General features: G+C 38.8%; 1 protein-coding gene across 1 annotated transcript in view; it reads right to left on the bottom strand.

Annotated features, from left to right (window-relative positions):
• Positions 1-25,968, bottom strand: part of LOC110155084 (tumor necrosis factor receptor superfamily, member 21) — a 38,397-nt gene that overhangs the window by 8,293 nt on the left and 4,136 nt on the right. The window contains exons 2-4 of the mRNA XM_055149269.1: positions 21,892-22,660; positions 18,881-19,420; positions 6,378-6,643 (exon numbers count right to left, since the gene is read on the bottom strand). Coding sequence (XP_055005244.1) covers positions 6,378-6,643; positions 18,881-19,420; positions 21,892-22,660 — 1,575 coding nt within the window. The remainder of the gene's footprint in view (positions 1-6,377; positions 6,644-18,880; positions 19,421-21,891; positions 22,661-25,968) is intronic.

Below are 25,968 nucleotides of genomic sequence, written 5' to 3'. Positions count from 1 at the left end.
TGATTTTTTTATTTTATTTTTATGATTAGGTCTTTACACAGTGATATCCTGATATGCAATAAATCCACATAATCCTCACTGTGACTGGGCACTCTTTCACAGTAGTCATGTAATCTGCACCTCCACGCTACAGCACGAGCAACAGTTTAGAAGCAGTCAAGAGGAAATATAAAAGTATTTTATAATGTTATAGTAAAATTTATTCTCTGCATTTATTCTCTGCAGTGGACGTTCCAGGAATCATGTCCAAATCTTGAGCTAAGTTTATTCTAGACTAGAGTTGGATGGTTCATATGTTACAGGAAGAGATGGAAAACTCAACACAACTAAACTCACACTGGACCTTGTTGCCCCCATCCCAAAAGCATTACTGATACACATGTGGGTGTTCTACATGTATATTAGGGGTGTAAGGATATCCAAGCCTCACGATATGATATTGTCACGGTATGAACCTCACGGTATGATATTTATTGCGATATCGTGGGAAAGCTCACAATTATGAATGTAAAAATATCCAAATCTCTCGGTACAATTTTTTCACGATATACATGTCAAGGTACGATATTATTATACCATATTTTGTAGAGGTTAACAAAACTGTTACTATGCTACTTTTTCCTCTTAAAATGTCTTGACAAAACTCAATCAAAAGAACTAAAGACCTGTTATTTCTTCATGTAGTCTACACTGAAATGGAGCAAAGGATCATGGTCTATGTAGTTCCCTCTGATTTTTTTTTAGCTATTGCTGCACCATAACTTTAATTCCTAATTTAAGCAAAGAGACTTGTAATTTTATATGTTGTGATGGTCCATGATATTATTGTGAGAAGTTTGACGATACGATATCACAATATTTCGGTTATTGTTACATCCCTAATGTATATCTATGGTGCAATGTAACTGCGGACAATTACCACAGAGACACAATTCACATAGTAACAAGCACTGCCAAAAAGCTTTTAAAACTCAAGAAAAAAATACAAAATGGATTTCTAACAACACATTTTCAGAAGCCAGGACGTGAAAGTGACTAACTGAAAAAAATGGTTGACTAATGTGAGCTATCTTGTGACTGTAATGTTACTTAAATAAAAAAGATAAAAGTCTAACAAACCCCAAATAGAGAAGTGCCTTCAGTTAGCATTACACCAGGGAATGTTGATGACTATAAAGTAGCAATGGGCTTTTGGTTGTCAATAAAGTGGTTGATTGCCAATGTTTTTATTAAAGGAATAATTATTTTGTTGGTATTGTAATGGTTTTAGGCCTATAGTGCAAACAGCAAAAAGGGGAAAGCATGTGTGAGTAGCTGAAATGTTGGGAGTCAATTGTGATCTTAAATTTTCCATATTTGGGTGAGATGGATCATAGAAATACTGAATCGTTTTGATCAATACACAGGCAAATCTTAAGTCGACCTAGATTTCTTTTTCAACTATATCATTACATGTCACTCAAGCTAAGTACACTTCTGTCATCACTGACTATTTCGAACAGGTTGCTATAGTAACATGAGTCATATAACAGTACCATAACTTTGAAATTATAACCTTCCTTCACATTTGTTCCCATGTCTTCTAAAGGCAAAGGAACACGCAGCTGTTTTTTAGTGAATGCAATGTCAGAAGATGAAAAAATCACAAAAAAATAAAATAAAAATCAACTTAAAAGGTGCTATATTACCGTATTTTTGAACTATAAGTTGCACTTTTTTTCATAGTCTGGGTGGTCCTGTGACTTATACTCCGGTGCAACTTATATATAAAAATTTTCAGAATGACAGCCGCGAGAGGGCGCTCTAGGCTCGTGTGCACATGTCTCCTGCAGAAAAAGCCATTGTCTCTCTGCAAATAGTGAAATATTCAGCTGAAAACGGTAATCGAGCAGCAGAAAGAAAGTTTGGAATGAGCGAAAAACGTGTGAGGGACTGGAGGAAGATGGGGATGGAGAGTACAGTTTCACGGTAACCGGGCGGGTGCGCCATGCAACTGAAGTCTCCTGAAGTCACTGGATGGATCGACAAAGCCTGGACTTCAATGACAATCGAAACTATCCTGTTGGGATTCAGAAAGGTCGGAATAATTCTAACTGGAACTGATGCTGAGTCTGATGACAGCTACGCAAAAGAGGAAGCAGTGCACTGTTTACCTCATGGATCTATGGTTTATCTCCAGAGGTCTCGCATAAGTGACACCGAGGATGAAGAATTCAATGGATTTTTTGGCTGGTGTGATTTATACTCCAGAGTAACTTATAGTCCGGGAAATATGGTACTCAATATTGTGGGCTTTAAACCACGTCTAATGCTGTTACCACATCAAAAACATACTTGCAATAGTGTTTTGTTTCATTCACACATGTTTGAGTAATCTTTTATTATTAGTCTGTCTACATCCCCATCTTCAAAATGTTCTGTTCCACCTTGTGATATCGTGTAGTGCTAGTTTCAAGTTAACAGAGTTTGACAATTCCAGGGCTGAAATTATCCAAATGATTCTCGTGAAGGTATATGGAGTTTAAAAACACAGTGGAGCACTTCCTGTTTTACCACATGACATCACAAGGTGGAACAGTGTTTTCAGTTTGAGAGAAGAACTCATTCTAAATAGGCAAATTAAACATAAAAGAAACAAAACACAACTCCAGGTATGATTATGATGAGGAAAAACTCATAAACTGCATCTTGTACCTTTGATTTTATCTCATACCGAGCACAGTTCCAGAAGAATTAGACAATGCCACGTTGTTGGTTTGGATTAGAGTTCAGGGAGACCTCTGTGAAATGAGGACCGCAAGAGACTGGGTGGACTGCTTTGATTAATAAGATCAGAAATGCTACAGCTGTAATTACTCGTAAACACAAAGAGATTATAGGTCTAGAGAAGAACAAAGCTGAAATCACCTCATCCCACTTTGGCATTTAGTGGGTTTTAGGAAGGCTCTTAAAGTCAGTAGTAATCTCCTGCATCTTCATTTGAACAGATCCAAACTGCTTCTGGGAAATCTGCGCCCTTTTCCTTAAAAATCCTAAATGTGGTTAGATCCCTTTTATTACAGTGTATACTAATGGGGCCGGAATCATGTACTCCCAGATTAGGCTGAAATTACTGATGGTAATTGTGGATGGTGGTTGATTGATGTTGTTCAGAGCTCTTGGGTTGCACTAAAAGCCACCACAGTAATTGTCAGTCTTGGTAAATAGATAATTCAAAGTAACGTAATTGTTTTGTAATTGCATAATGGGGCACAGACTTAGGAAGTAGGAAGCCAGTTGTTTTAATTGAAACTCCAAGTGTACACTATAATCGTTCCTGGGATATAATCATGATAATTGGCAACAAAGAAAACTGCCATTTGATCACCAAAAAGTGAAGCAAAAAGCTCCTTATCCGTGATGTTTTCTTCTAGATCATTGTTGTCTTCACTTACAACAAAGTACAATACTATAGCAGTTTTAAATATGGAACTTCGTTATAATATTACAATTATAGTTATTCATATACATACATTCTAAAATTGTCAGCAACTTTAATCATTATTGTGATATAATCAATAGTTGCAATTATTTTGGCCATGATATCGTGACACCAAATTTCAGTATGAAGCAGTGCTTACTCAGTGTTGGTTTAGTCAGGCTGTAACTTGAACGCCCTCAATTATTTGGCTCATAATTAAAATGACAATGATTTCAAACACTGACTTCTATATGTTAATACATTTTATTTTTGTTTAAAAGCCTATGTTGAAGGTATGCAGAAGGTAGTTTTTTTTGTTTGTTTGTTTTTCTTCCATTAGAACATTTTTGTAATTGAATAGAATATAAATAAATCACATAAATGAAATAAAATTAAACAGCCCTGGTTGCAACCTGCAAAAGAAAAAAAAAATACTGATTTTCTAAAGCCATCTCCTTGTCCAGATTTTTATTAATATAAAAAAATAAAAAATAAAACTAACTGAATAAATGCAAGATAGATAGATTAATGCCATCTAGTGGAACATGCCAGGCAAAGCAATAACATCTCCATGGAGACAAACAGGTGTCTCGCCAATTCTCCAAAGGAAAAGTTACATAGTGCACCTTTACATGTTTTGAATACTAAAACAATGTGTCTAATTGATCATTACGTCATAGATGTCTTGTGTTAGCCCCACCCTTCATGTTTCGCTGTAGCTGGAGCCATGACGGGCTCATTAGCCACACACAGAAGGCCTGTAGTGAAACAGCAGGGCTCCTCCTTAATCACCTGATTGTTCAAGCTCCAGAGTATTTACCGTTTAACATGATTCATGAAGCTCCACCATACCACTCCTCTCTTTTACATAGTTTAAATTATGAATTGTCATTAATATCTATTATCTGACTTCAAAAGCTTACAAACCAAATAACCTTAAACTGCATTCATTATACTGCCTTTTAAGGATTAGTGACTGAGTAGTGAATGTGTGATTGACGGTGGTCAGCGTACAAAAAAGGTTACTCTTAGAAATGTAGTACAAATGAACGTCATCACTACATGTCAAGAAAAAAGCAGAGCGTGTAACTTTAAAAGATGTACTATGTAACTTTTCTGGGTAAGGGTGTGTCCACCGCACATCTCAAAGAAATGCTATTGCTCTACCAAGAATGTTCCACAGTATGGCATTTAGCTTGAAACTATCTCCACAGAGACATGTAGGTGACTATCTCTAGGTCAACTTAAAGGTCAAATCTGTGGAGAGGCGACCCAGGTCACTGAAAGAATGCGTGAATGTCAAGGAAATTTAGCAATAAAACCTGTCAAAAGTGAGGTAAATATGTTGAATGCCATACTGAAACACAAGTTACCTTTAAATAACTATGTACTATAAAGGAACTATACAGATTCCTGTCCACAGCAAAAGTTACATAAATTCCAGTAAAAAGTGAGTAGAGGAGATGACAGACCATCCGTCAGTCTGGTGTCAGACTAGAATAGCTCCGTCAGACAGCTGATAGGCCTCTGCACCAGGAGGCCCATCACTATTACGTCACATCTACCTCACAATGCAACAAGATCTCCCCATAAGAAATATGCATTGATCTGGATTGACAAGCAATGTTCCATAGTCTACAAGCAACACATATCTGCTGATTTAGACTATTGATTGAATTAAATAAAATTGAACTGAATTTAATTATTTTTGCTTATAAAGTTATGAGTATTATTTAGTTTTAATTATTTTAATTATTACTTGATACAGGCCCTTTAATGCAACCTTGCACATTAAGATGGATTGTCACAATATTTGTGGGTTCACAAACTCACAAGAATCCATCTTGGAGTGCCCGCTGTATAATTAATTGGGTGGAAGGACCACCAATCACAGAGCAGTATTGAGGTTTGTGTGGAGGCCAAAGGCCAAGCGCCCAAACCAACTAAAACAAACATGGTGGTGATAAAAATTTGATTTTTTTGGCTTGTTCTGCTGTTGTGAAGCTTCCACAAATCAGACTGAAATAGACATCGTAATGCTCCATGTTGTCTGATCACTTTCAGAGAGAGCTGTTCCAGATGGATAATGTGTAGAACTCAATTCAGAGTGCTACACTTATCAGTCTGGCATGAGCCAGGCTGCGTTACCTTTAATGCACGCTGAAAAGGAAATGTGACTTTGAGTATAGATGTAGTGACTATCTACAAATTGACATTACATAAACAAGGACACACTGATAGTATCTTATGTGTAATAGTTGGAATGGTAACAAAACAACAAAACAGCACTATCTGATATTAACATGTGATGAAAGCCTTAATTAAACAGCCCTGCCCTTGGACATAAGCTTGGCTTGAATGACAAATAATTCTGATACAGAACAAAACACAGTCTATGTAGTGACCTTAAGTTGTGTGGTGGAGGTCATATGAATGTTTTGAATCATGTTACATCACTGGGTGAAAAGTGGACGGTGATGAAAGGAGTATTGTATCTAAAATGTGTCTTCTGAATGTACAGTCCCAGTACAGTGTACAGGGCTCAGGAGGGTCCCATTATCTCAGCATGTGATGTGTGTACTGAATGCTGCTCTGTGAAAACCCCGTCAACACGTGTCTGAAGGGGAGCAGGGGAAAGAACACAGACTGTATATATAAATGAACATGACTAACCCACTATAGTTCTATGGAGAGAGTGAGTCGGGGTCCTTCTGGCTCCAGTGACTCTGTCGTCAATTGACTTTACTTTGAAAACATCGCCCCTCTCTCTGACATTTCAGAGACAAACAGGGTGGCAGTTATTTTTGCACTAAAACTTAATGCCATTGCCCTCTATTAAACTTTCAAATTCAATAACGTGAAGGCAACAAAATAGTACAATATTTTTTGAGTTATCTGATGAACTTGAGGGTGTTACCTGTGGGTTATCCTCCATGACACAGCGGACTTTCTCCACCACATCTATGCGTCTGTGTCTGTGGAGAGCGTTGATTAACTTAGCCAGGTTAGCGTCGCTGTCCCGTATGGTCCAGTGCTGTAGGGCTGCGTAGGCTCGCTCGGGGTCAGAGCCGTACCCGTTGGAGAAGGCGGCCACCTCGCGCTCAGTTGCATTTGCCAACAGCTGGTACAGGTCAATCCACTGAGAGCCCACGTGAGCGGACACCAGCTTCAGGATGTCCACGCCTGAGGGACAGAGACGAGAAGTTATATAGAGAAAAAAATTGTAAATAGGTAAACATGTTGTGTTCTGTGTAATGTCTCATTCGTCCAGGTGGGTTCCATTGCAAGAGAAAATGTTATTTGTATGAATAAAAAATAAATAAATCTATCTTCTTTTCCTGTGTTTGCACCAGTGTTGGGGGCTCAAGTCAGATTTGAGTCACTATTTTTTGAACTTGAGACTTGACTTGATAAAACAGACTTAAACTTGGGACTCAGCTTGGACTTCAAGGTCAGTGACTTGGGACTTGACTTGGATTTGAGCCCTGAAGACTTGATGCTTAGACTAGTTCACAAATTAACTGTTATTAAGCGCTCTTAAATCTTAACTCTTTCTCTTTCTCTTCTGACCATAAAAATTTGCACTCTTGTCAAGACATTTAAAAAGGAAAAAAAAAGTTGCATTTCTACAACTCTTATATAAATATTCGTATACCATGTTTTTTAAATACAATTTAGTTTAAAATTCATATATATTTCAAAAATCAAAGCTATATTTAGTACTTTGGTTTAAAGACTTGAAATGACTTGAAGCTCAAAGCAGACGACTTGGACTTGACTTGGATTTATGGGCCAGTGATTCGAGACTCAACTAGGACTTGCATGTATTTGACTTGTGACTTGACTCGGACTTGAGGTCAAAGACTTGAGACTTGCAAATCCACAACTTGGTCCCACCTCTGGTTTGCACCTCAGTTCAATTTCCTTTTCTCAGCTTTTAGTCATATAGAACATTATACCACGCTATATTTAAGTAATGGTCTTAAGCTTTTCATTCTTTCTTTTCCTCAGTGCTTGAAAAATTTCTGCCATGTTGTACTGCAGTTTTGTATAAAGCTTGTTAGGTACCTCACAGTCCGATTGTAATTCATTTAGGTAGACTAGGCTGCTAACCTCTCCTTAAAGTCTCTGCAATGAACACCAATCATATAATTGCACAAACAAATTCATAGTCAGGTTGAAGTGTCTAGCACAAAAGCACAAGGAGATAGAGGTTCATACTGCCACTGTCACTATGTTTTTCTCTAAATGGTCATGGATGTCGTTTATCAAGTGCCTGTATGTGTCACTTCTCATATTGGATCAATCAATCACAGGACTCGTGTATCAGATAAAGCACTCAGATTACATAGAGATTCCCTGAGAGGGACCTTCAGTTGTCCTTGGACAAACTGTCTGCAGATTGGAACACATGTAATCTCTGAACAATAATACCTTTGAGGAATAAGAAAAACAACATAGCATGGCCGCATACTGTTTTTGTTTAAAGGTAAAAGGCTAAGATTCACTTTAAAGGGTCCATATTAAGCTATTTTCTGATCTATGTTCTAATGTTGTTTCCTCATCAAAAACATACCTAGAGTTGTTTCATTCACACACGTTTAACACATAAACTCTGCATATTTAGGTTGTTCTTCCATAACACTCTGTTCCACCTTGTGATGTCATGTAGTACTACAGATAATGCTCCACTATGTTTTTAAACTCATAATTTGCCAAGCTCTACTGAACAAAAAGTAAAAGACAACAGTTAACTTGGAAACTACCACTTCACGACATCACAAGTTGGAAGAGAGCATTTTTAGCTTTGGAGTGAATGAAACAAAACACAACTCCATTTATGTTTTCAGTGAGGTAAAAACATTATAACATGGCTTAAAGCTCACAAGAGTCAATTTTGCATTTTTACATTTTTTCCAAGAAGTGCTAAAAATCCTACATGGATCACATATCGTAGCATTGTGCAGTGATGGGCTTATTCCCCTGCCCCACTGCTCTGACTGTAACATGACTCGACATTGACTCTAAAGGCTGAGTCAGCTTTAGTCAGGCCTGTGGTTTCACTGGCACATACAGTAAACGGCTGCAGGCTGATGAGGCTCAGCTAATCACATTTACAGGAAAGAAATGGCATCGGCCCGAAAGTACAACTAAACAATAAAAAGGCTTGACTAGAATAAACTATAGCATTATTTTAACCAATCACTTTATAGCTTCAATATATTTTTTTTTAAACCATTGATATGTTTAGGTTAGGGTTAGGGTTATTAGTTAGAGGTGCACTGTGTAACATTTCTAGTGAAACTGACTCAAATGTTCTACAGTCCAGTACAGAAACCATGAGGGAGACAAGCAAGTTACAGCACTACACTACATTACAATTTGTGGAGAATTGCTCACGTTCAGAGAAGGATTTATTGTGTTTTTGAGCAGTAAAAACATCTGTAATAAATAAACGCAATAACATCTCCATGGAGACAAGCAGGTAGCAGACCCTCGACCAGAAAAGTTGTGCAGTGCACCGTTAAAGATGCACTATTTATCTTTTCTGGTAGGGGAAGATTCCAAACAAAGCAATAGCAGATTTGACCAGCTATTATTGCACAATCCAGAAGTAGCACTATTAGTAAGCTATCTTTTTGCTCATTTTCATTGATTGATTGAGGTATTTTATTTTTTATTTCACTCTTTAACAATATATAATAAAAATATATATTTTTGAACAGATCATGACCCTGAAAAGCCTGTCCCTGATTATAGGTGGGTATAGCCCACATGCTAAGAGTCTAAATCTGATCTGAGGCAGATTAGGTGGATGCAGAGTCCAGTTGTGGCTCTCCCTGATCACGTGGGCATATGCAGATACAACACAGCACGCAAACATGTGAACACAACACACATGGGAGGATTGCATACAGTATAATACCACAGAACTATAGGCTAATCAGTGACAATGTGAGGTCAATTAGACATTGGCAGGTCGATATATCAGTTGAACATTATTTGTACTTCACACTGATATTTTGTTTTGAGCACATCAGTGTGAGAAATAACTGCATTAAACATGACTATACAGCCCTCTTTGTAGGTTTGTGATCAATTAAAATGGGCTCAGTTTAAAAAATATATAAATTCCAAAATATGTTGAACAGTTGAACTAAAAATACTAGAGCAGGCATGTCAGACTCAGGCCTGGGGGCCAGATTTGGCCGATATATAATTATATTTGATTGATTGATTGATAGCATTTATATAGCGCCTTTCAAGATACCCAAAGCACTTTACAATCACTCCACACTCAGTGGTGGTAAGCTACTACTGTAGCCACAGCTGCCCTGGGGCAGACTGACGGAAGCGAGGTTGCCAATCTGCGCCATCGACCCCTCCAACCACCACTATCACTCACGCTCACACCACTTTCATACTAGGCAATGTGGGTGAAGTGTCTTGCCTAAGGACACAACAACAGTTTTTTTGCCACTGGCGCCCCACTGTGGCACCTGGAATTCCCAGTGGTCTCCAATCCAAGTACTACCCAGGCCCAGCCAGCTTAGCTTCTGAGATCTGACGGGATCAGGCTTTTACAAGCTGGTATTTGGCCTGTGAGATCATATCAAATATGTATTAGAGCTGTATGTATTTAAAATGGTGTTATTATTTTAGATTATGCTTGTTCTGGATTCAGCGTTTAAGCAAAAAACATTATTAAACATTTATTTTAATAAGAAAAGGTTTAACATTACATATCTTGAAAAAAGCGAAAACATGCAGATGCTGTTGAAATTTTTCAATAAATATTTAGTTTGGCCCACGACTTAGTCCCAGTTTTTAATTTTGGCCCTTTGTGAATTTGAGTTTGACACCCCTGTACTAGAGGAACACTTGCAATCAGTCAAGGACCTAAAATAATCAAAAAATCCAAAGAGGGCAAAGAAAAACAAACTGAAACAGGGCAGGTATGGCACAAGCCAATATACTCTTTGTGAAGCAAGCCTGTATTGCAGGAAAGTCTAAACTGTGGCTCAGGGGCCTCAAACCAACATTTGTTTCTGAAATGGTCCAAATGAAAATAAGTAACATTTTGTTTTGACAGCTAATGCAATATCAATAATGCCATCAAAACCTGAATAACAAACATTCAGGTATGATACAGAAGAAATAGCAACTCTGTCAAACCTATGCTAAATGTTTATGTAATAGATAACCCTTTCCCAATCACTATTTAATCATCAATACAATAATTATGCCTTATTTGACATCAGTCCCTTGCTATTTTTGATACTTATTTTGTATTATTATCATTTATATTTTTGCTCTTTGTTATTATATTTACTGTGATGTGTGAGCTACTGTGTATATAATCATTTCCCTTGTGGATCAATACATTTTGAGTAGGATTAAATGCACCTGTCTGAATGATCTGAATGACTGACTGTTATCCACTGTGGCCCTGGCAGCGTAGATGTTTTAATATGTGAAAACCATCAGTAAGCTCTATTTTGGAACACCTTATATACCTTTAATGCCTGTTTATGCCAGATGGCTAAAATGTAGATGTAGGTTTTGCCTGTTCTTCCCAAATAGTTTCAAGTGGATGCTCTGGGTATTCCTACCAATAAAAACACACACATACATAGGCTTCCCTTGGCTAGATAAAGACAATAAATAATAATAATAATAATAAGTAAAGCTAAAAACTGTGAATCATATCTGACAAATGAAAATATTATACATCTCTATTTAAAAACACAATATGTTTCCATGAATCATCATTTTGAAGGCAGTAGGGTAATCTATTTTTAACCTCGTGAGTTCGTCCATAGCCTGGAGGAGCTCGCGTGCTGCCTTCTGCCCCTTTATCAGAGACAGAGGAGAAACCCCAGCTCTGCACACGGCTCACTGCAGCTCTGACCTACATACATGCATGTGAGTCAGCCCACGGAGAGCTGCTTACACATTGGGGATTGTTGTGCTAATGTGTGCAATGAATACTCCCGGGAGGTTTTGTCACATGAAGCTGTTTAGGTGGAGATTCAGACTCTGCAGATTTATGTAGCATCCGCCAACAGAAACACAAGGTCAAAAAGAATTCAGAGCAGGTCATCCTATCATCATTTGTGTCTAAAGGTGCAGCTAATATTTAAATAAAAACGCTTGACTAGAATCGACTACAATATTATTTATTATTTATTCAATCACTTATTTTTTACAATCTAATCACTTAGTAGAAGGTCTGCCACCTGCTTGTCTCCATGGAAATGTTATTGCTTTGTCTAAAATGTTCCACAGTATATATTAAACTACAACGGAGAGAAGATCTGTGGAGAGTCACCCTTATTCACAGAAAGAATTATTGTATTTTTGAGCAGTAGAAACACCTCTAATGAATAAAAGCAATATCGTATCCATGGAGACAAGAAGAAATCTATCCAGATTTACAGTATGTAGCATCCGCCAACATAAACACAAGGCCAGGAAGAATTCAGAATTCAGAGCAGGTCATCCTTAGCCAGGCTGGCACCACTTAGTGCTTCCGTTCAATTTCATTTTTCTCCAGTGACTAGGTCAGGAATCGGAATACACTAAACGGTTTGCAAGAACCCCGGAAGTGCAAGTTCGGGCACCAGCCAATCAGCAAAGAGTCATACATTCTGTGTTGGCAACGATTCCCAAGATCGAAGATTTAAAGAGAATGTTTGGTGAATTTTATCAAGGTAAAAGATGTTATTGCCCTTCCTCCTACGGAATTTGGGAAAATCTTAATATACCAGTTAGCTGTTACCAAACAGCAGCGACTGGTTAAATAAAAAAAAGTACCTGCCTACTGTCAAGCGAACAAATTCTAACTCTGCGGGTTCAGACGGTTTCCATGAAGGCTAGGTCATCCTATCATCATTTGTGTTTAAAGGTGCACTACGTAACTTCAGATATTTTCAGGTCTATATTGTTCATTCTGTACAGAGAACATTTCCAGGCAAAGCTTCAGTTTACTGCAAACATTTTCAATTGACCTTATGTTATTAGTTGTCATAAACGTACCACATCATACCACAGAGAAAAAGTTTGCCAGAATTGAACCCCTGCTTGTCTCCATGAATACTATTTCTTTGGTTGGAATGTTACACACAGTATAGCATTAGACATATTTATCTTATATTTACCCAATTAAAGGTGGTTTTATTGCTAAAAAAAACATCCATTCTTACAGTGAGTGATGGAGGGGTGCCTCTCCACAGATCTGTCTGTAACTTAGCCTGGTGACGTGATCTCCTTGTCTCCATGGAGAGAGACAAGTTTAATGTTTTACAGCTGAACACCCCAGGTAAAGCAATAACATCTCCATGGAGACAAGTAAGTGGCTTTACTACTAGAACTTTGTAAAAGACTTGTCTCACATTGGTTAACACAATGAAATGATAGTGAACTGCGTTCTAAGAGGGAAACATACCTCCTCCTCTTCAGACCACAGGAACTACCCCGCCCCTCTCTCTGCCCCCCTACCCCCTGGCCCACCCGGGTACAGCAGCAGTATATGGTAACACAGGGCAACCCGCTGGGCCCCATGTGGAAGTTGGCATTATTAACGGTGTGGATGTTTTATGAGGCAGGCAGATAGTCCACTCTTTTCCTTCATCTTTCTCTCAACAACTCACATCTGACTTCAGAAATGTGGTGAAGAATCCTAACCACAACCTCCCTCATCTGAAGTCTGAGAACCAGTTATTAAGATATGCGCGTCTTAAGTTACGACTCCACAGCACCGATAAGTTCAGATTTTATTGTCCATTTAACAAATTCTAGTTCACAATCTCATTCTACCAAATTCTATTAAACACATATATAGTTGCCTTGTTTTAGTCAAAAGAGCTCATTGCAAACTTGGCCCCTGCCGGGTCAATTGAAGCCTATAAAGAGGGTCATCTAATACTGCGTCTGACCACATCTTTATACAGCTCTGTTTACTAGACCTCATTCCAACTAACAACGCTCATTAAACAGATTCTCGTGGCTTCCAATTAATCGACAACAACTGTGCCCACAACTGCTGCATAACGCACATACTAACTTAGTACAAAAACTACAGAACCTAAATGAGTACATCCTGGCCTGATGTGAGTACTAGAGATGTGTTTATGGGATTTCGGAGATTCCAATCATGATCCCTCCTCCGAATCACAGGTCCCCCACCCTAGTCAAAGTTGGCAAGAAGGTTCTGAGTTTAACTTCTGGGTCTCAAGCCTTTTTCCCATCATGCCAAAACATGCACAGCAGGTCAAATCCTCCATCCAGAAGTCTAGACAAAGCCTAGCTCAAGATCTGGAGATGAGTACCCAGGTGTGGCCCTGCTCCTGACAAGCTGCACTTTATAAATCCTTTTCCAATTGGAATATAGACTCATAATGTGGTTTTCTTGAACTGTAATAATAATAAATATTTTGTCAGACGCAGAAGATCCAAATGTAACTGTACCTACACCTGCTGATGCACGTAGGTTTATTAAAGTCATTTTTTAGGAGGACTTGGGACCACCACATGACTGAAAAACCCATGTAAACCATCACCTGAACTCCAACCTATACCCCAAAACAGTTGTCATGGCGGATATAACTGTATAACCCTATAGATGACCAGACCAACACAATACCATCAATGCATAATAACTGCAAAATAACTCGCATCACAATTTGCTAGTCATCCAGCTAGGTACTCTTATCTTATCCTCAGACTCAACCTCTTAAGACTCATAATTGTCATAATTGGAGAAAGCACACCCGGTTTCCCTAGCGTAAAGAATGGGTCAAATTCAGAGGAAACATTTCCCTAATGAGTCCATATGCCCCAGCCTGAAACTTAAAACTAGGTCATAAAAATTGCAGGCTCTTTGTTTGACTGAGACAGAGATTGAAATGGATAAATAACGCATTTATTACAATAGACACCATTAGCAGACGCCCAGTAACTCTCCAGCACATTTTAGTGATTCCCTCTAATTGCTTCTTCCAGATAAACACATAAATTCTTCACATTGTGTGCAGTAAACAGTTACTCCGCGAACATGGAAAGCCCCATTCATCCCCGGCTTTTCACTACTTCCTGCTTGTATGCCAGGTACAGCATGTGTGTGATCCCCTCTTTCCCCCCTTTACTGCCCATGTTACTGCCCATATTTTTTAACTGCTCTAGTAAAGGAGTATTACGGCCTTCAAGTCGAGCCAGCCACGCACCTTGGATGGATTAAGAAGCTGTTTAGTTTTATGTACCAGCGGATAAATAGCAGTGTAAAATGGTCCTCTTGGTTGGTTGTGCATGCTGTACATACTATACATTTTCACATAAATGCAGCCACATGGAAATGGGAACGTCCACACAAAAAACAGAAGAGGGGAAGAGCAATACAAAGGTTGGGGATAAAAACATCTTTTTACAATCTAATTGTTCTATCCAAAACAAGATAAAGGCAGTAGTTATTTTTTATGGAAGGAATACAATTATGCAACTATTTTAATGCTTTTTTTTTTTTTTTTAAATGTCCTACCTCTGCTCTAGACCAGTTTTCCAGATTAGGAATTGTTATGGAAAAACATGCATAATCCCAAAAAGTGAGAGCAAATTGCTCATTATTATTATTATATATATATATATATATATTTTTTTTTTTTACATGAAAATGGTATAGAACAGTATCCAGATGGTCTAATTCATGATTTTCAAAATGTATCTAGATTTTTTATTTGATTCTATTATAATTTTTTTTTATGGGTTTCACTATTGATTTTGTGAAGATACAAACAAAACACAAACAAAATGAGTCCGAAGTATTCCTCCGGAGTCCAAACTCTCTGGCTTTACTGGCTGTGGGACTGGCTGTGAACCTCTTGATTAGAAAGCCCCAAGCATATCACTGACGATTAGACATGCCTGGATTTCGATTAAAAACTGATTAATTGCCCAGGCCTAGTATTTAATGTAACATATTTAATAGAACCAATCTACCATGACTTTCATTCATTATCGTTCAAGCTGTCGTACTTAGGCTTAATTCATTTTAGGATCCCCCGAGGACCCACTGTGAAACTTTGGAGACTTTTGGAACAGTTATTTTAGTAATTGACAAGTCAGCGATTATTTGTATTGTACATTTAGTAGACTTTTTAAATGCATTTTTTAATCAGATAGTGTAAATATGCTGACTGAAAGTGTATTATTAATGAAAAATGTTAAATTATTTATTCTTTTTTAACATTTGATTTAAAGATGCATTGTGTAACTTTTTGGTTATGTGTCTGTCAAATGCTTGTTTCCATGGATATGTCATTGCTTTGGCTGGAATGTTCCTTAGTATGGCATTAAACAGCTTCAATTTACATTTATTCAATTAGAGGTGGCTTTATAGCTCAAACATACTGAGAACAACAGGCATTCTGACTGTGAGCGGGGTCGCCTCTCCACAGATTTGACCTATAACCTGGTCTGGTCTCCATGAAGATGGAAAGGTTTAAAGCTATACTGTGAAATATTCCAGACATAGCAATAACATCCCAACGGAGACAAGCATTTGAAGGACCCTCCACCAGAGAAGTAGCACAATACACCTTTAATAATGGCACTGGTCTTTGTTATATATGCTATATGATCCTACATAAATTGACACTGTGAGCTTGACTCTGTGCATTAAGCCCATAATCTCCCCTCTCTCCTCTCCCGTGTGTAGAGTGGACTCACGCTGCCAGGCAACACAGGGGAGCCCCCGGAGACAGCAGCCAACCCTGCAGTCTGTAAGCACTCACACCAAGCAGTTCCATTCATTTCCTATTGTCTCTATATCTCTTTGTCACTGTGTAAGAGACCCCTGTGACCCGCTACAGTGTCCTGCCAACTCAGCCCCACGACGGCCGCCTCAAACCAGATCATTCCAGTTTACGGTAGACTCAGCGTTCACAGAAGGGCTGAGAGAGTCCCACAGACAGAAATATAAGACTCTGAGGTGGTGGGTCTGATGAGTAATGTAGAGCGAGCAGGTATAAGCCAGTCCAGTCCCATCCATAAATGATTTAGGTCAACAAGGTGAACTCAACTCAACAAAGTATATTTTATTGTAACTTAATACTTTCAAGTCATGACATTATTATTATCATTATTATTTTTGTATGTATGTATGAATAAGTCACCATATTTGAACCTTTATTTTATTTAGTTAAGCTTTTAAGAATCTCAATGTACAATAAAAAAAAAAAAAAAAAAAATCTGTTAAGGTGCACTATGTAACTTTTTGTTGGGGTTGGGGGTCCGTCACCTGTTTATATGTCACTGCTCTGCTTGGAATGTTCCACAGTATAATATTAAACAGCTCTACCTTACATGTATTCAGTTGCAAGTGGTTTTATAGCTCAAAAACACCAAGAAAAACAGGGATTCTGATTGTGACTGGGGTTGTCTCTCCACAGATCTGACCTGTAACTTGTTCTGGTTTGGTTTCCATGAAGATAGAAAGCTTTAATACCATACTGTGAAACATTCCAGACAAAGCAATGATATCTTCATGGAGAAAAGCATTTGACGAACTCTCCATTAGAGAACTTACACAATGCACCTTTAACTAGTCACTAAATCTACTAATCAGGAAAAAAAAGCTGATCAGCCAACTTTTCTTATTAGTTGCCGCCTTTCTATCAATTGAAATGTTTCATCTGCGTTCATCTCTCTATATTGAATCACTCCTGGGCAAATAAAGGACTACACAGTCTCGTGGGTACTTAAAGAAGCATATAACCTTTTGGTTGATTGTCTGTCACCTGCTTGTTTCTATAGATATATCATTGATCTGCCTGGAATGTTCCACAATATGACATTAACCAGATCTACCTTACATTTATTCAAGTACAGGTGGTTTTACAGCCAAAAAATACCTAGATAAACATTCTGACATTCTCACTATGAGCGGGGTTGCCTCTCCACTGATCTGACCAGTAACTTGGTCTGGTTTGGTGACAATGATGATAGAAAAGTTTAAAACCATACTGTGAAACATTCCAGACAAATCAAAAACATCTCCATGGAGAAATGCATTTGACGGACACTCATGCATCTTTAAGGCTCTACTGTAATAACCACCAAGAGTTGAAAAGGATTACAAGTTTCCAGTGAGTTAACATCACACCCTGATCACATAGGAGGTGTGGGGAGGGGTCCTGGTTATGCAACTGTGGAGTCACACATTATGGACTGGGACAGACTCACTGGTCACATTAACATATGGTTCAGCTGCACTAAAGCAGGTCACCAAAAGGTCATGGTGTGGGTCACGCAGAGAATATCTGGCACAGTCAGGGTTATTCAATAAAAATGTTCTGTACAAGTTTTTGAATTTAAATTTTTGTGGATGCAGTTTGTTTATATGTACACCTTTTCACTTTGGCATTAAGCACACAAGAATAAAAAAATTATTTCTAATTTATAATGCAATCCATGTGCAAATGAATCAACTGGATTTACTACTATGATGACTAGATAAGCCTTTCAACGGCTGTAAGAGGGCTGCAAGAGAGATCACAAATAAACAGAAATATTTCCAAAAAAAAGCAAACTCCTCAGTGGTTAGAGTGCTTGTTCATACTTCCGAAGGTTGGTGGTACAAGCGAGAGCATACTGTTGTCTTTTAGGACCTTACCTTGCCTCCAGTATGTAAATGTACATGTCACATGTAAGTATGTAAGTAAGTTGTTTTTTTTATTTATGTAGTGCTTTTTCACAGACATGCCTGTCTTTGGGGCAGACTGACTGAAGTGCAGCTGCCATGCCAATCGGCACCATCAGCCCCTCTGACGATCACCATCACTCAGGCACACACCACTTTCTTACTAGGCAATGTGGGTGAAGTGCCTTGCCTAAGGACACAATGACAATTTTTGTGACTTGCGCACCACTGTGGCACTTGATTGTTCCAGTGGTCTCCCATCCAAGTACTAACCAGGCCCAGCCTTGCTTAGCTTCTGAGATCTGACGGGATGAGGCTTTGACAAGCAGGTATGTTCATGAACATGCATTGTCTCGACTTAAAGATCCTTTATTACGCAAATTTTACTTGGGAGCTTTAATCCATGTTAGAGTGTTGTTACCTTCTCAAAAACATACCTGAAGCTGTGCTTTGTTTCATTCACTCATGAGTAATCTTTATTATTGTCTATCTACATCCCCAGTGCTCAAAATGCTCTGTTCCACCTTGTGATGTCATGGCGTGGTAATTTCCATGTTAACAGTTACCTTTTCACTTTTAGTTCAGTAGAAATAGGCAATTATCCAAACGATTCTAGTGAAGATATATGAAGTACATCCTATATTACCACATGACATCACAAGGTGGAACAGAGCATTTTCAGTTTGAGAGAAGAACTTGAAACAAACAAAAAAAAGTAATAATACCTTGTCCATTAGAGTAGTAGATCCACTTCTCCCTGGTCTTAGTGGGGGGACCGTGGGTTTTCTTGTGGATGGCTTTCTCCATGATGCTGCTGGGGTCTTGCATGGGGCCCTTCTTTAGCACTCGTGAGCTCCTCTTTACACTGCACCCTACAATCACCACCAGCACCAACAACAGCAGCAGAACAATCATCCAAGGCAGGTGTTCATTAATGTCAAAGTGCTCAGTGCTGCTAGGCCTCGGGGACCCTCTGCGAGTGGGACGGTACGAGCCAGAGACCCCCCCAGGCACCTTGTTGATATTTCCTCCGATTTTTACAGTGTCTATGCTCTCCAGAACTTCCATGCTCTTTCTGTTGGGACCAGGGAGAGACTCAGAGTTCTTTTGGCCCAGTTGGTGCTCTAGATGGGGGGATAGAGGAGCCTGGGTGGGGTCCTGGTTTGGGACACTGGAAGTAGAAGTGTGGTCCAAAAGTTGTGCGTTTTGGAGTTGTGCGTTCATGGTTCTCCTCAGTTGGATGTTGGCTGAATGATGGTGGAAACCTGTGGACAATAGAAACATAAGAAGCTTAAATTAAGGCAAGGCTAGGGTGACCAGATTTTCAATATTAAAAACTGGGACACCCCTGGTTTGTGGAATCTGATAATTATAAAATTGTGAAAAAGAGTGCGTAATTAAGGAAAATTGTTACTGTAGGAGGACAAAGTAAGTACAGAGCAGTGGCCTTATACTGATGACAGTGAAAACAGGAGTTGATGTGCAAAATGGAGACATAAGCGTTTAAAGATTGCTCAATCATGCACAAATCACTCCAAATACAAGTTTGGGTTAGTAAATGGTGAGAGGAAACAACTATATGCATAACAGGCCTGCTTTAAATCAAGTTAACCTATATATGACCCCAGTGTGAATGAAAGACACATGTTTTCCTGTCACATGTGTCTGAAAATTGTGACAACAGTGAAAGCACTCTGTTGTTTTTGTAACACTAAAATTTACCATTGTTCTGTTCCTAGAGCGTGCACTTTGTACAATACATTCATTGTCTGTAGAATGCCAAGATTCACAAAGCATGTGATGGGATTGCAGTGGGACTTTTGTGGCAGTTTTGTGGCAGTTACAAACTACAAGCAGATATTTCTGGAAATGGGACAGTTACTATAGGAATAATCAATACAAGTGTGTCATATAAGAATGCACTGATGACATTTTATCTGAGTTGACATTATTGGGATTGCTGTACTGAGTCTGAATATAACTCAACTGTTGCTTTAGCTGGTGCTGGACAGTAATCCCTTTTATCCTACTCTCACACACAGAGATTGACAACTAATCCCAAATTAACATCAATCAGCCGTATAAACTAGCAAAACAACTCTCCCTGATACCTGTAATAATTACCACAATCAAGTAAACAAATACACACTGCTCATTCAGAATATAGTTAGATAGAAGTAAAATAATTGTGAAATAGCAGTTTGAAATAGTGTCCCACATGACCCACATAGCAAATATCAACACTGGAAACATATATTGATTTGGTATTTGTTGCTGTTGCTGGAATAAAAGGCAGAAAATCCAAATATATATATATATATATATATATATATATATATATATATACTCTACAAAATTGAGTTTCGAGCTTTAAACCATGTTATAATATTGTTATCTCCTAAAAAAAACATACCTGAAGTTGTGTTTTGTTTTATCCACACATGTCTGAGTAATCCTGATTTATTAGTCTGTCTTTCCAAAGCTCAGACTGTTTAGTTCCAGCTTGTGATGTCATGAAGCAGTAGTTTTCAATTTAACAGCTACCACTAATTTTTTGTTCAGTAAAGAATGGCAATTCCAGGGGTGATTGTAGTGAAGGTATGGAGTTTAAAAACATAGTGAAGCATTTCCTTCCAGAAAATATTGTACTATGGGCCCTTTAAGACTGCACATGGACAGTTCAGATATTACACTGAACACAAAACTTAAGTGCAAAGTCTATTTGAAGTCTGAAAATGTTTAGTTAAAAGTGATGGATTCACAATAGCAATGACAGCAATAATATCACTTGGAATATGTTAAAACCACTTTATAACTGTTAAAGAGAGAGAACAACACTAAAAAACAACAGCTATTTGACAGTTTCATTTCTCTATTCAAATAACACTGCTTGGACTCCACACCAGTTGTCTGCCTTACAACATTAATTGGGACATATTACAATCTGTCTTTAATGCAGTGTCCATACAGTATCTAATCTCATATTATATATAAAAAAAAGGGCTGTATGTGTCTATCTTCAACTGAAAAGGACATATAGTTAAATGTTTATTTAATCATGCTGGACTATGTTGATTAGAGCAGATTCCTCATTTGGTTGTCCTGTTGCTAGGGTAGGTGATGTAATGCAGTCTCTTTACATTGAACAAAACGCTTTCAGGCAGGTCATGGTAAATAATGCTAGTCTCTATAGCTCTGTTTTTGTGCTGGTAAGTGGTTAAATAATGCAGTAAACTACCAGTTATAACCCCACCATGTGTCTACTCTCCAATTTTTAAACAATGGCTTACCCAGACGAGCCATCAGTTCTAATGTTAACAGGGCTATAAGGATATTGTTCTGAGAAATGAAAGGATATTGGATTGGACAAAATAACTCCATCCTATGACAGTGGAGGGAGATGAATGGCTCAATATACAGGGACAGAAATAGCAATAGCTCTGCTCCAGTGGCTTTTAGTTTCCATAGGGACACACAGGCTTTCTTTAAACAAACCCTAACCAGAGCTATATATGGTCATTGTTGTGGTATTGTTTTGACATTAACTTATTTATGAATTTTCTGCTTGGGGTTGCAAAAGTGCTTAATAAAAGTTTGTTTATTTTTGTAAAAGAGTACATTTAGTGTTTTTTTCTATTTTTAGATAGATATACTTACTTTCTCCTAATGTGATTTGAAAAACAGGTGCTCCGGCTTTAAGTGAATAAATGAATTTGTATAATTAAAGATCACCCACCTCTGTTTCCATGTTCTGCTATAGATTTGTGAGAGGAGGTGGTCCTATAGGCTTGGATATGACCAGACGGTTCTGAAGGAAGAGAAGAGGAGCTGGGGGAGTCCTGCTCTGGTCCAGGGGCAGAGGCTGTGGTTTTGTTGGGTGGGGGTGTGGGATGTGTGTGGGGTGCACGTGTGGTTGTGGAGGATGCCCCAGTGGAAGTATGTGCAGAGGGCAGTCCACAGACATTATCAGTCTCTCTGGTCCCAGGTACGAGCAGCACGAGCCCCTGAGATGGACAGTCCTGGTGAGTCCTGCATTTTGCTGAGCTGGACTCCACATCAGAGAAAGTGCCTTTGCTGCAGGCTTTACACAGCACGTCCTCTGTGTCAGTGCCCCTCTTCTTCACTCTGGTCCCAGGGGGGCAGAGGGAGTGGGGTGTGCACCTGCCCTGTGACATGAAAGCCCCAGCGGGACAGGTGCAGACGCGGTCCTGGGTGGCTGTACAGGGCATCTTCTCCACTAGGCTGTGTGGACAGGGCTCTCTGCAGCGGTGGCACTGTTGTACCCCATTCTCCCCACGGGTGTAGGTTTCCTGTGGGCAGGGGGCGCACTCGCGCTCAGTGTTGGTGGAGCAGTGGGCTGACACATAGGTCCCGGCTGGGCACTTGTCACAGGCCAGCTGGGCTCCCGAGGAGGCGTCTGTGTGCTGGTACTTACGAGAGGACAGGACAGGGGGGTCTTCAGGGGGGCCCAAGACCCGCGCTGACACCACCGCTGAGCACAGGAGCTGCAATGACAAAGACAAGAACGCTTGAACAAGACACTCAAAAGTAAACTATTCCAAACAGGAAATTAATGTTTTAATTAAATAAAAATATTTTTCTGGCATGCTTCCCACATCTCGAATGCAGTTATTCCCACAAGGATTCACCAAGTCCTCTCCCTCAGATTACTGAGTTACACAATAAAGAAGATCCAAATGGAAAATCCCCCAACATTAGTTTTGCTAATATGTGCTCATTTAAAACAGCCCAGAGGAGTGTGATGGGCAATGGCAGTCGTTCAGTGTATTTAACTAGCCCAACCATCACCGATTTTGTCAATCATCTTGCCCATGAGCACAAAGGCATTATGTGGTAGGACCTAAGTAACATGGGAAAATTAGGAAACACATCTATAGAAACATAGCCACTCCCAGCCAGCTGCAATAGTTACCAGTAACCTTTAGGCTTCAGTAAGAAAACATGACTAAAAATATCCGAGTGTGACTAAAGTGGAATGAGCACATGGATACCTCAGGCTGCTGTTAACACGTCTATAAAGCAACTCAGATAGTGACTCAGGGACGACCCCCAGTGAAGAGTGGGGCCTTCCCTGTCACCGATTCTAGGAATCTGCTGCTCATAGTCTGGGGGAACTGTAAGTCTTTAAACACAAATGAGTCATATGATGTGGAGGAGTACCAGACCGATCAGAACATTACAGCAAAGAATGTACAAGTATACTGTGTAAAGACTGTGAGGAAAAAGTTCAAAAAAGGGGTGGCGAACAGGGGGCAATGGAGAGGCTGAGGCGGCTGTTAGTTCTGCTGATGAGAAAAAGGCAAAGGAAGGTTTAGTCAGCCGATGATGAAGTTAGGAACAATTTACAAACATTTGGGCCTATTATCTTGTTTCACATATGAATTATAACCATCTCAAAACCAAATAGCATTCATTGTAAAACACTGGAACAACTAAGCACTATTCAAACAACTGGACAATAAAGCGGAAGTGACCATATATTTTTCTACCAATAAATTAACAGTGTTTACTCGGCCTCTGCTCTATTCTAAATTCAATATTGTGTCTTTGTTTGTATTCCCAGAACTTCATCCATAAACATTTGAGCATGTGGTGCGGATCTGTTCTACGTCACTCAAATAAAAGTTTCATTCATATGCGCAGAATGACACAGAGCTGTGAATAGGGGCTTTGTGTCAACTACAATTGGACCATCGTCTGGCAGTTTCAACAGTATAACAGTTATGATTCTTTGGGTACTTAGGAGTCTCGTGCAGTTCAGCTAACAGGTGAATAATCCTTGTCTGGTCATAGTTTAGTTCCTTATTTAGTCTGTGTAATGTTCTGGATTAGGCCCAGTTTAATGATTAGTGCAGATTTGGCCATGTACCCAGGTTGAGTCCAGTCTTCATCCAGAAAATGTTCTAAATAGGCTACTTCCCTGAGCCATTTACTCATGAGTTTGGACTTCTATATATGGATACAGTTTAGGCCAAAATCTAAGACTAGAATATTACAAATGGCATTAAACAGCTCTTACATTTATTCAATTACAGGTGGTTTTACTGCTCAAAAATACCTAGTAAAACAGGCATTCTGACTGTGAGTGGGGTTGCCTCACCACAGATCTGACCTGTAACTTGGTGTGGTTTGAGTTCCATAAAAATAGAAAAGTTTAATGCCATACAGTGAAACTTTCCAGACAAAGCAATAACATCTCCGTGAATAAAAGCATTTGATGGACCCTCCACCAGAAAAGTTAAGCAATTCTCCTTTAATTAATTCTATTTTTAACAAAATGTGTCTTTCTATAAACCCGATTGTCATCCCAAGCATTTATCATTGCAATCCAGGCCTCTAGTGTGATATTATAAGCTGTATATGTGAGATGATAATGTCCCTGATCTGCTTTTACCTTAGAGTCTATACTTACCTGAGAAAGACCCAGTCTGTCTGCTGCTAATGCTTCAGCTTCTGTGAAACTATAACAAAGCTAATTACCACTGCAGCAGATGCTCAGCTTTTGTATGAATTTCTGTTATACCAGTGCAGAAGATTTATTCATGCATCATTTCAAAGTATTCTCTTACACAAGGACAAATTGTGCATCTCAGCCCACTTCTCCATAAACACAAACACACAACCACCCATCTCCCTCATTACAGCGATCACTTTCTTGCATTAAGTCTCAGAATCACCATGGCGCTTATGGAAGTACTCAGACTGATCAGAGGAGCCCAAATCGATGCAGCGCCCTCTGTGCCAGCTCAGCTCTCTATGCCAAGTCATGCTGTGCCTGCTGCCCCCAGAGAATTACATGGGCTTTTAGTAGAGGACCAGAGCTGCTTGGCAAAGATGTGAGCCAATAAAAGATGTGAGCCACTGTTTATCATGCAGACATCTACAGTAACTCTCAAAAAATAAATGTGGATTTCAAAGTACAATCATTAATAGATTAAATTAAGCAACAGCAAAACTTACTTACTAAATGTTTAAATCAAGATTATTACTGCATGTGTAAAACAGGACTAGTCTTGCGCTAAACAATTTCTGTGATCAATTATTAAATTAGCTCTTATTGCAGGGGTACATTTTCCAGTGAATGTGTCACCATGTTTAAACCTGGCTAGTTTTGTGTATTACATTACTCATTGGGTTGTGAAATTCAGAAGAAATGCTGTTCCAAATGGCTGCTGCAGCCAGTAAAACAAAGCCAATAGTGCTGTTTGAGTCTGGATCTGCAGCACTTAGGAAATTGGGTATCGATGCAAAAGAGTGACACAGTCCCATTCCTCTCTGTGGTCTTTCTATTTGGAAGTATATCTATGTTTATCTCTAAAATATCTTCATATTATCTCTAAGTAGTGGATGAAGTACTCAGTTTTGTTACTCAAGTGCAGATACACAGGTAATAAATGACTTAAGTAAAAGTATCATAAGGAAAAAATCTATGTAAGTAAAAGTATTTAAGTACCCGTTTAAAAAGTATTTTCATGTAGTGATAAAAAATTATACATATTTTGGTCAGCAGTAGCAATACAAATAAATTTCTTAATTTTCTTATGAATTTTGTGTATTTATTTTTGTTTGCTCAAAGCTGAAGCTTGAACTCGAAACCTTTAATCAGGAAGTTACTACAAACATGTTAAAAATAACCCCTAAATTAATGTGAAAAGTACTTTATACTTTTCAGTCCAGTTAAAAAATGTAGTGGAGTAGAAAATGCAGATGCTTTCTCTTAAATGTAGTGAAGTACAGTAAAGGTAAAAAGTATCTACTACAGATGTAACAATATTCAAACCTCTTGGTGCGA

The sequence above is a fragment of the Boleophthalmus pectinirostris genome, unplaced genomic scaffold, assembly GCF_026225935.1.
Source record: "Boleophthalmus pectinirostris isolate CB_2022bp ecotype Guang Dong unplaced genomic scaffold, ASM2622593v1 HiC_scaffold_13, whole genome shotgun sequence".
NCBI lineage: Eukaryota > Metazoa > Chordata > Actinopteri > Gobiiformes > Gobiidae > Boleophthalmus > Boleophthalmus pectinirostris.
The sequence above is the reverse complement of the archived record's forward strand: the minus strand, read 5'-3'. Positions and strand labels throughout refer to the sequence as shown.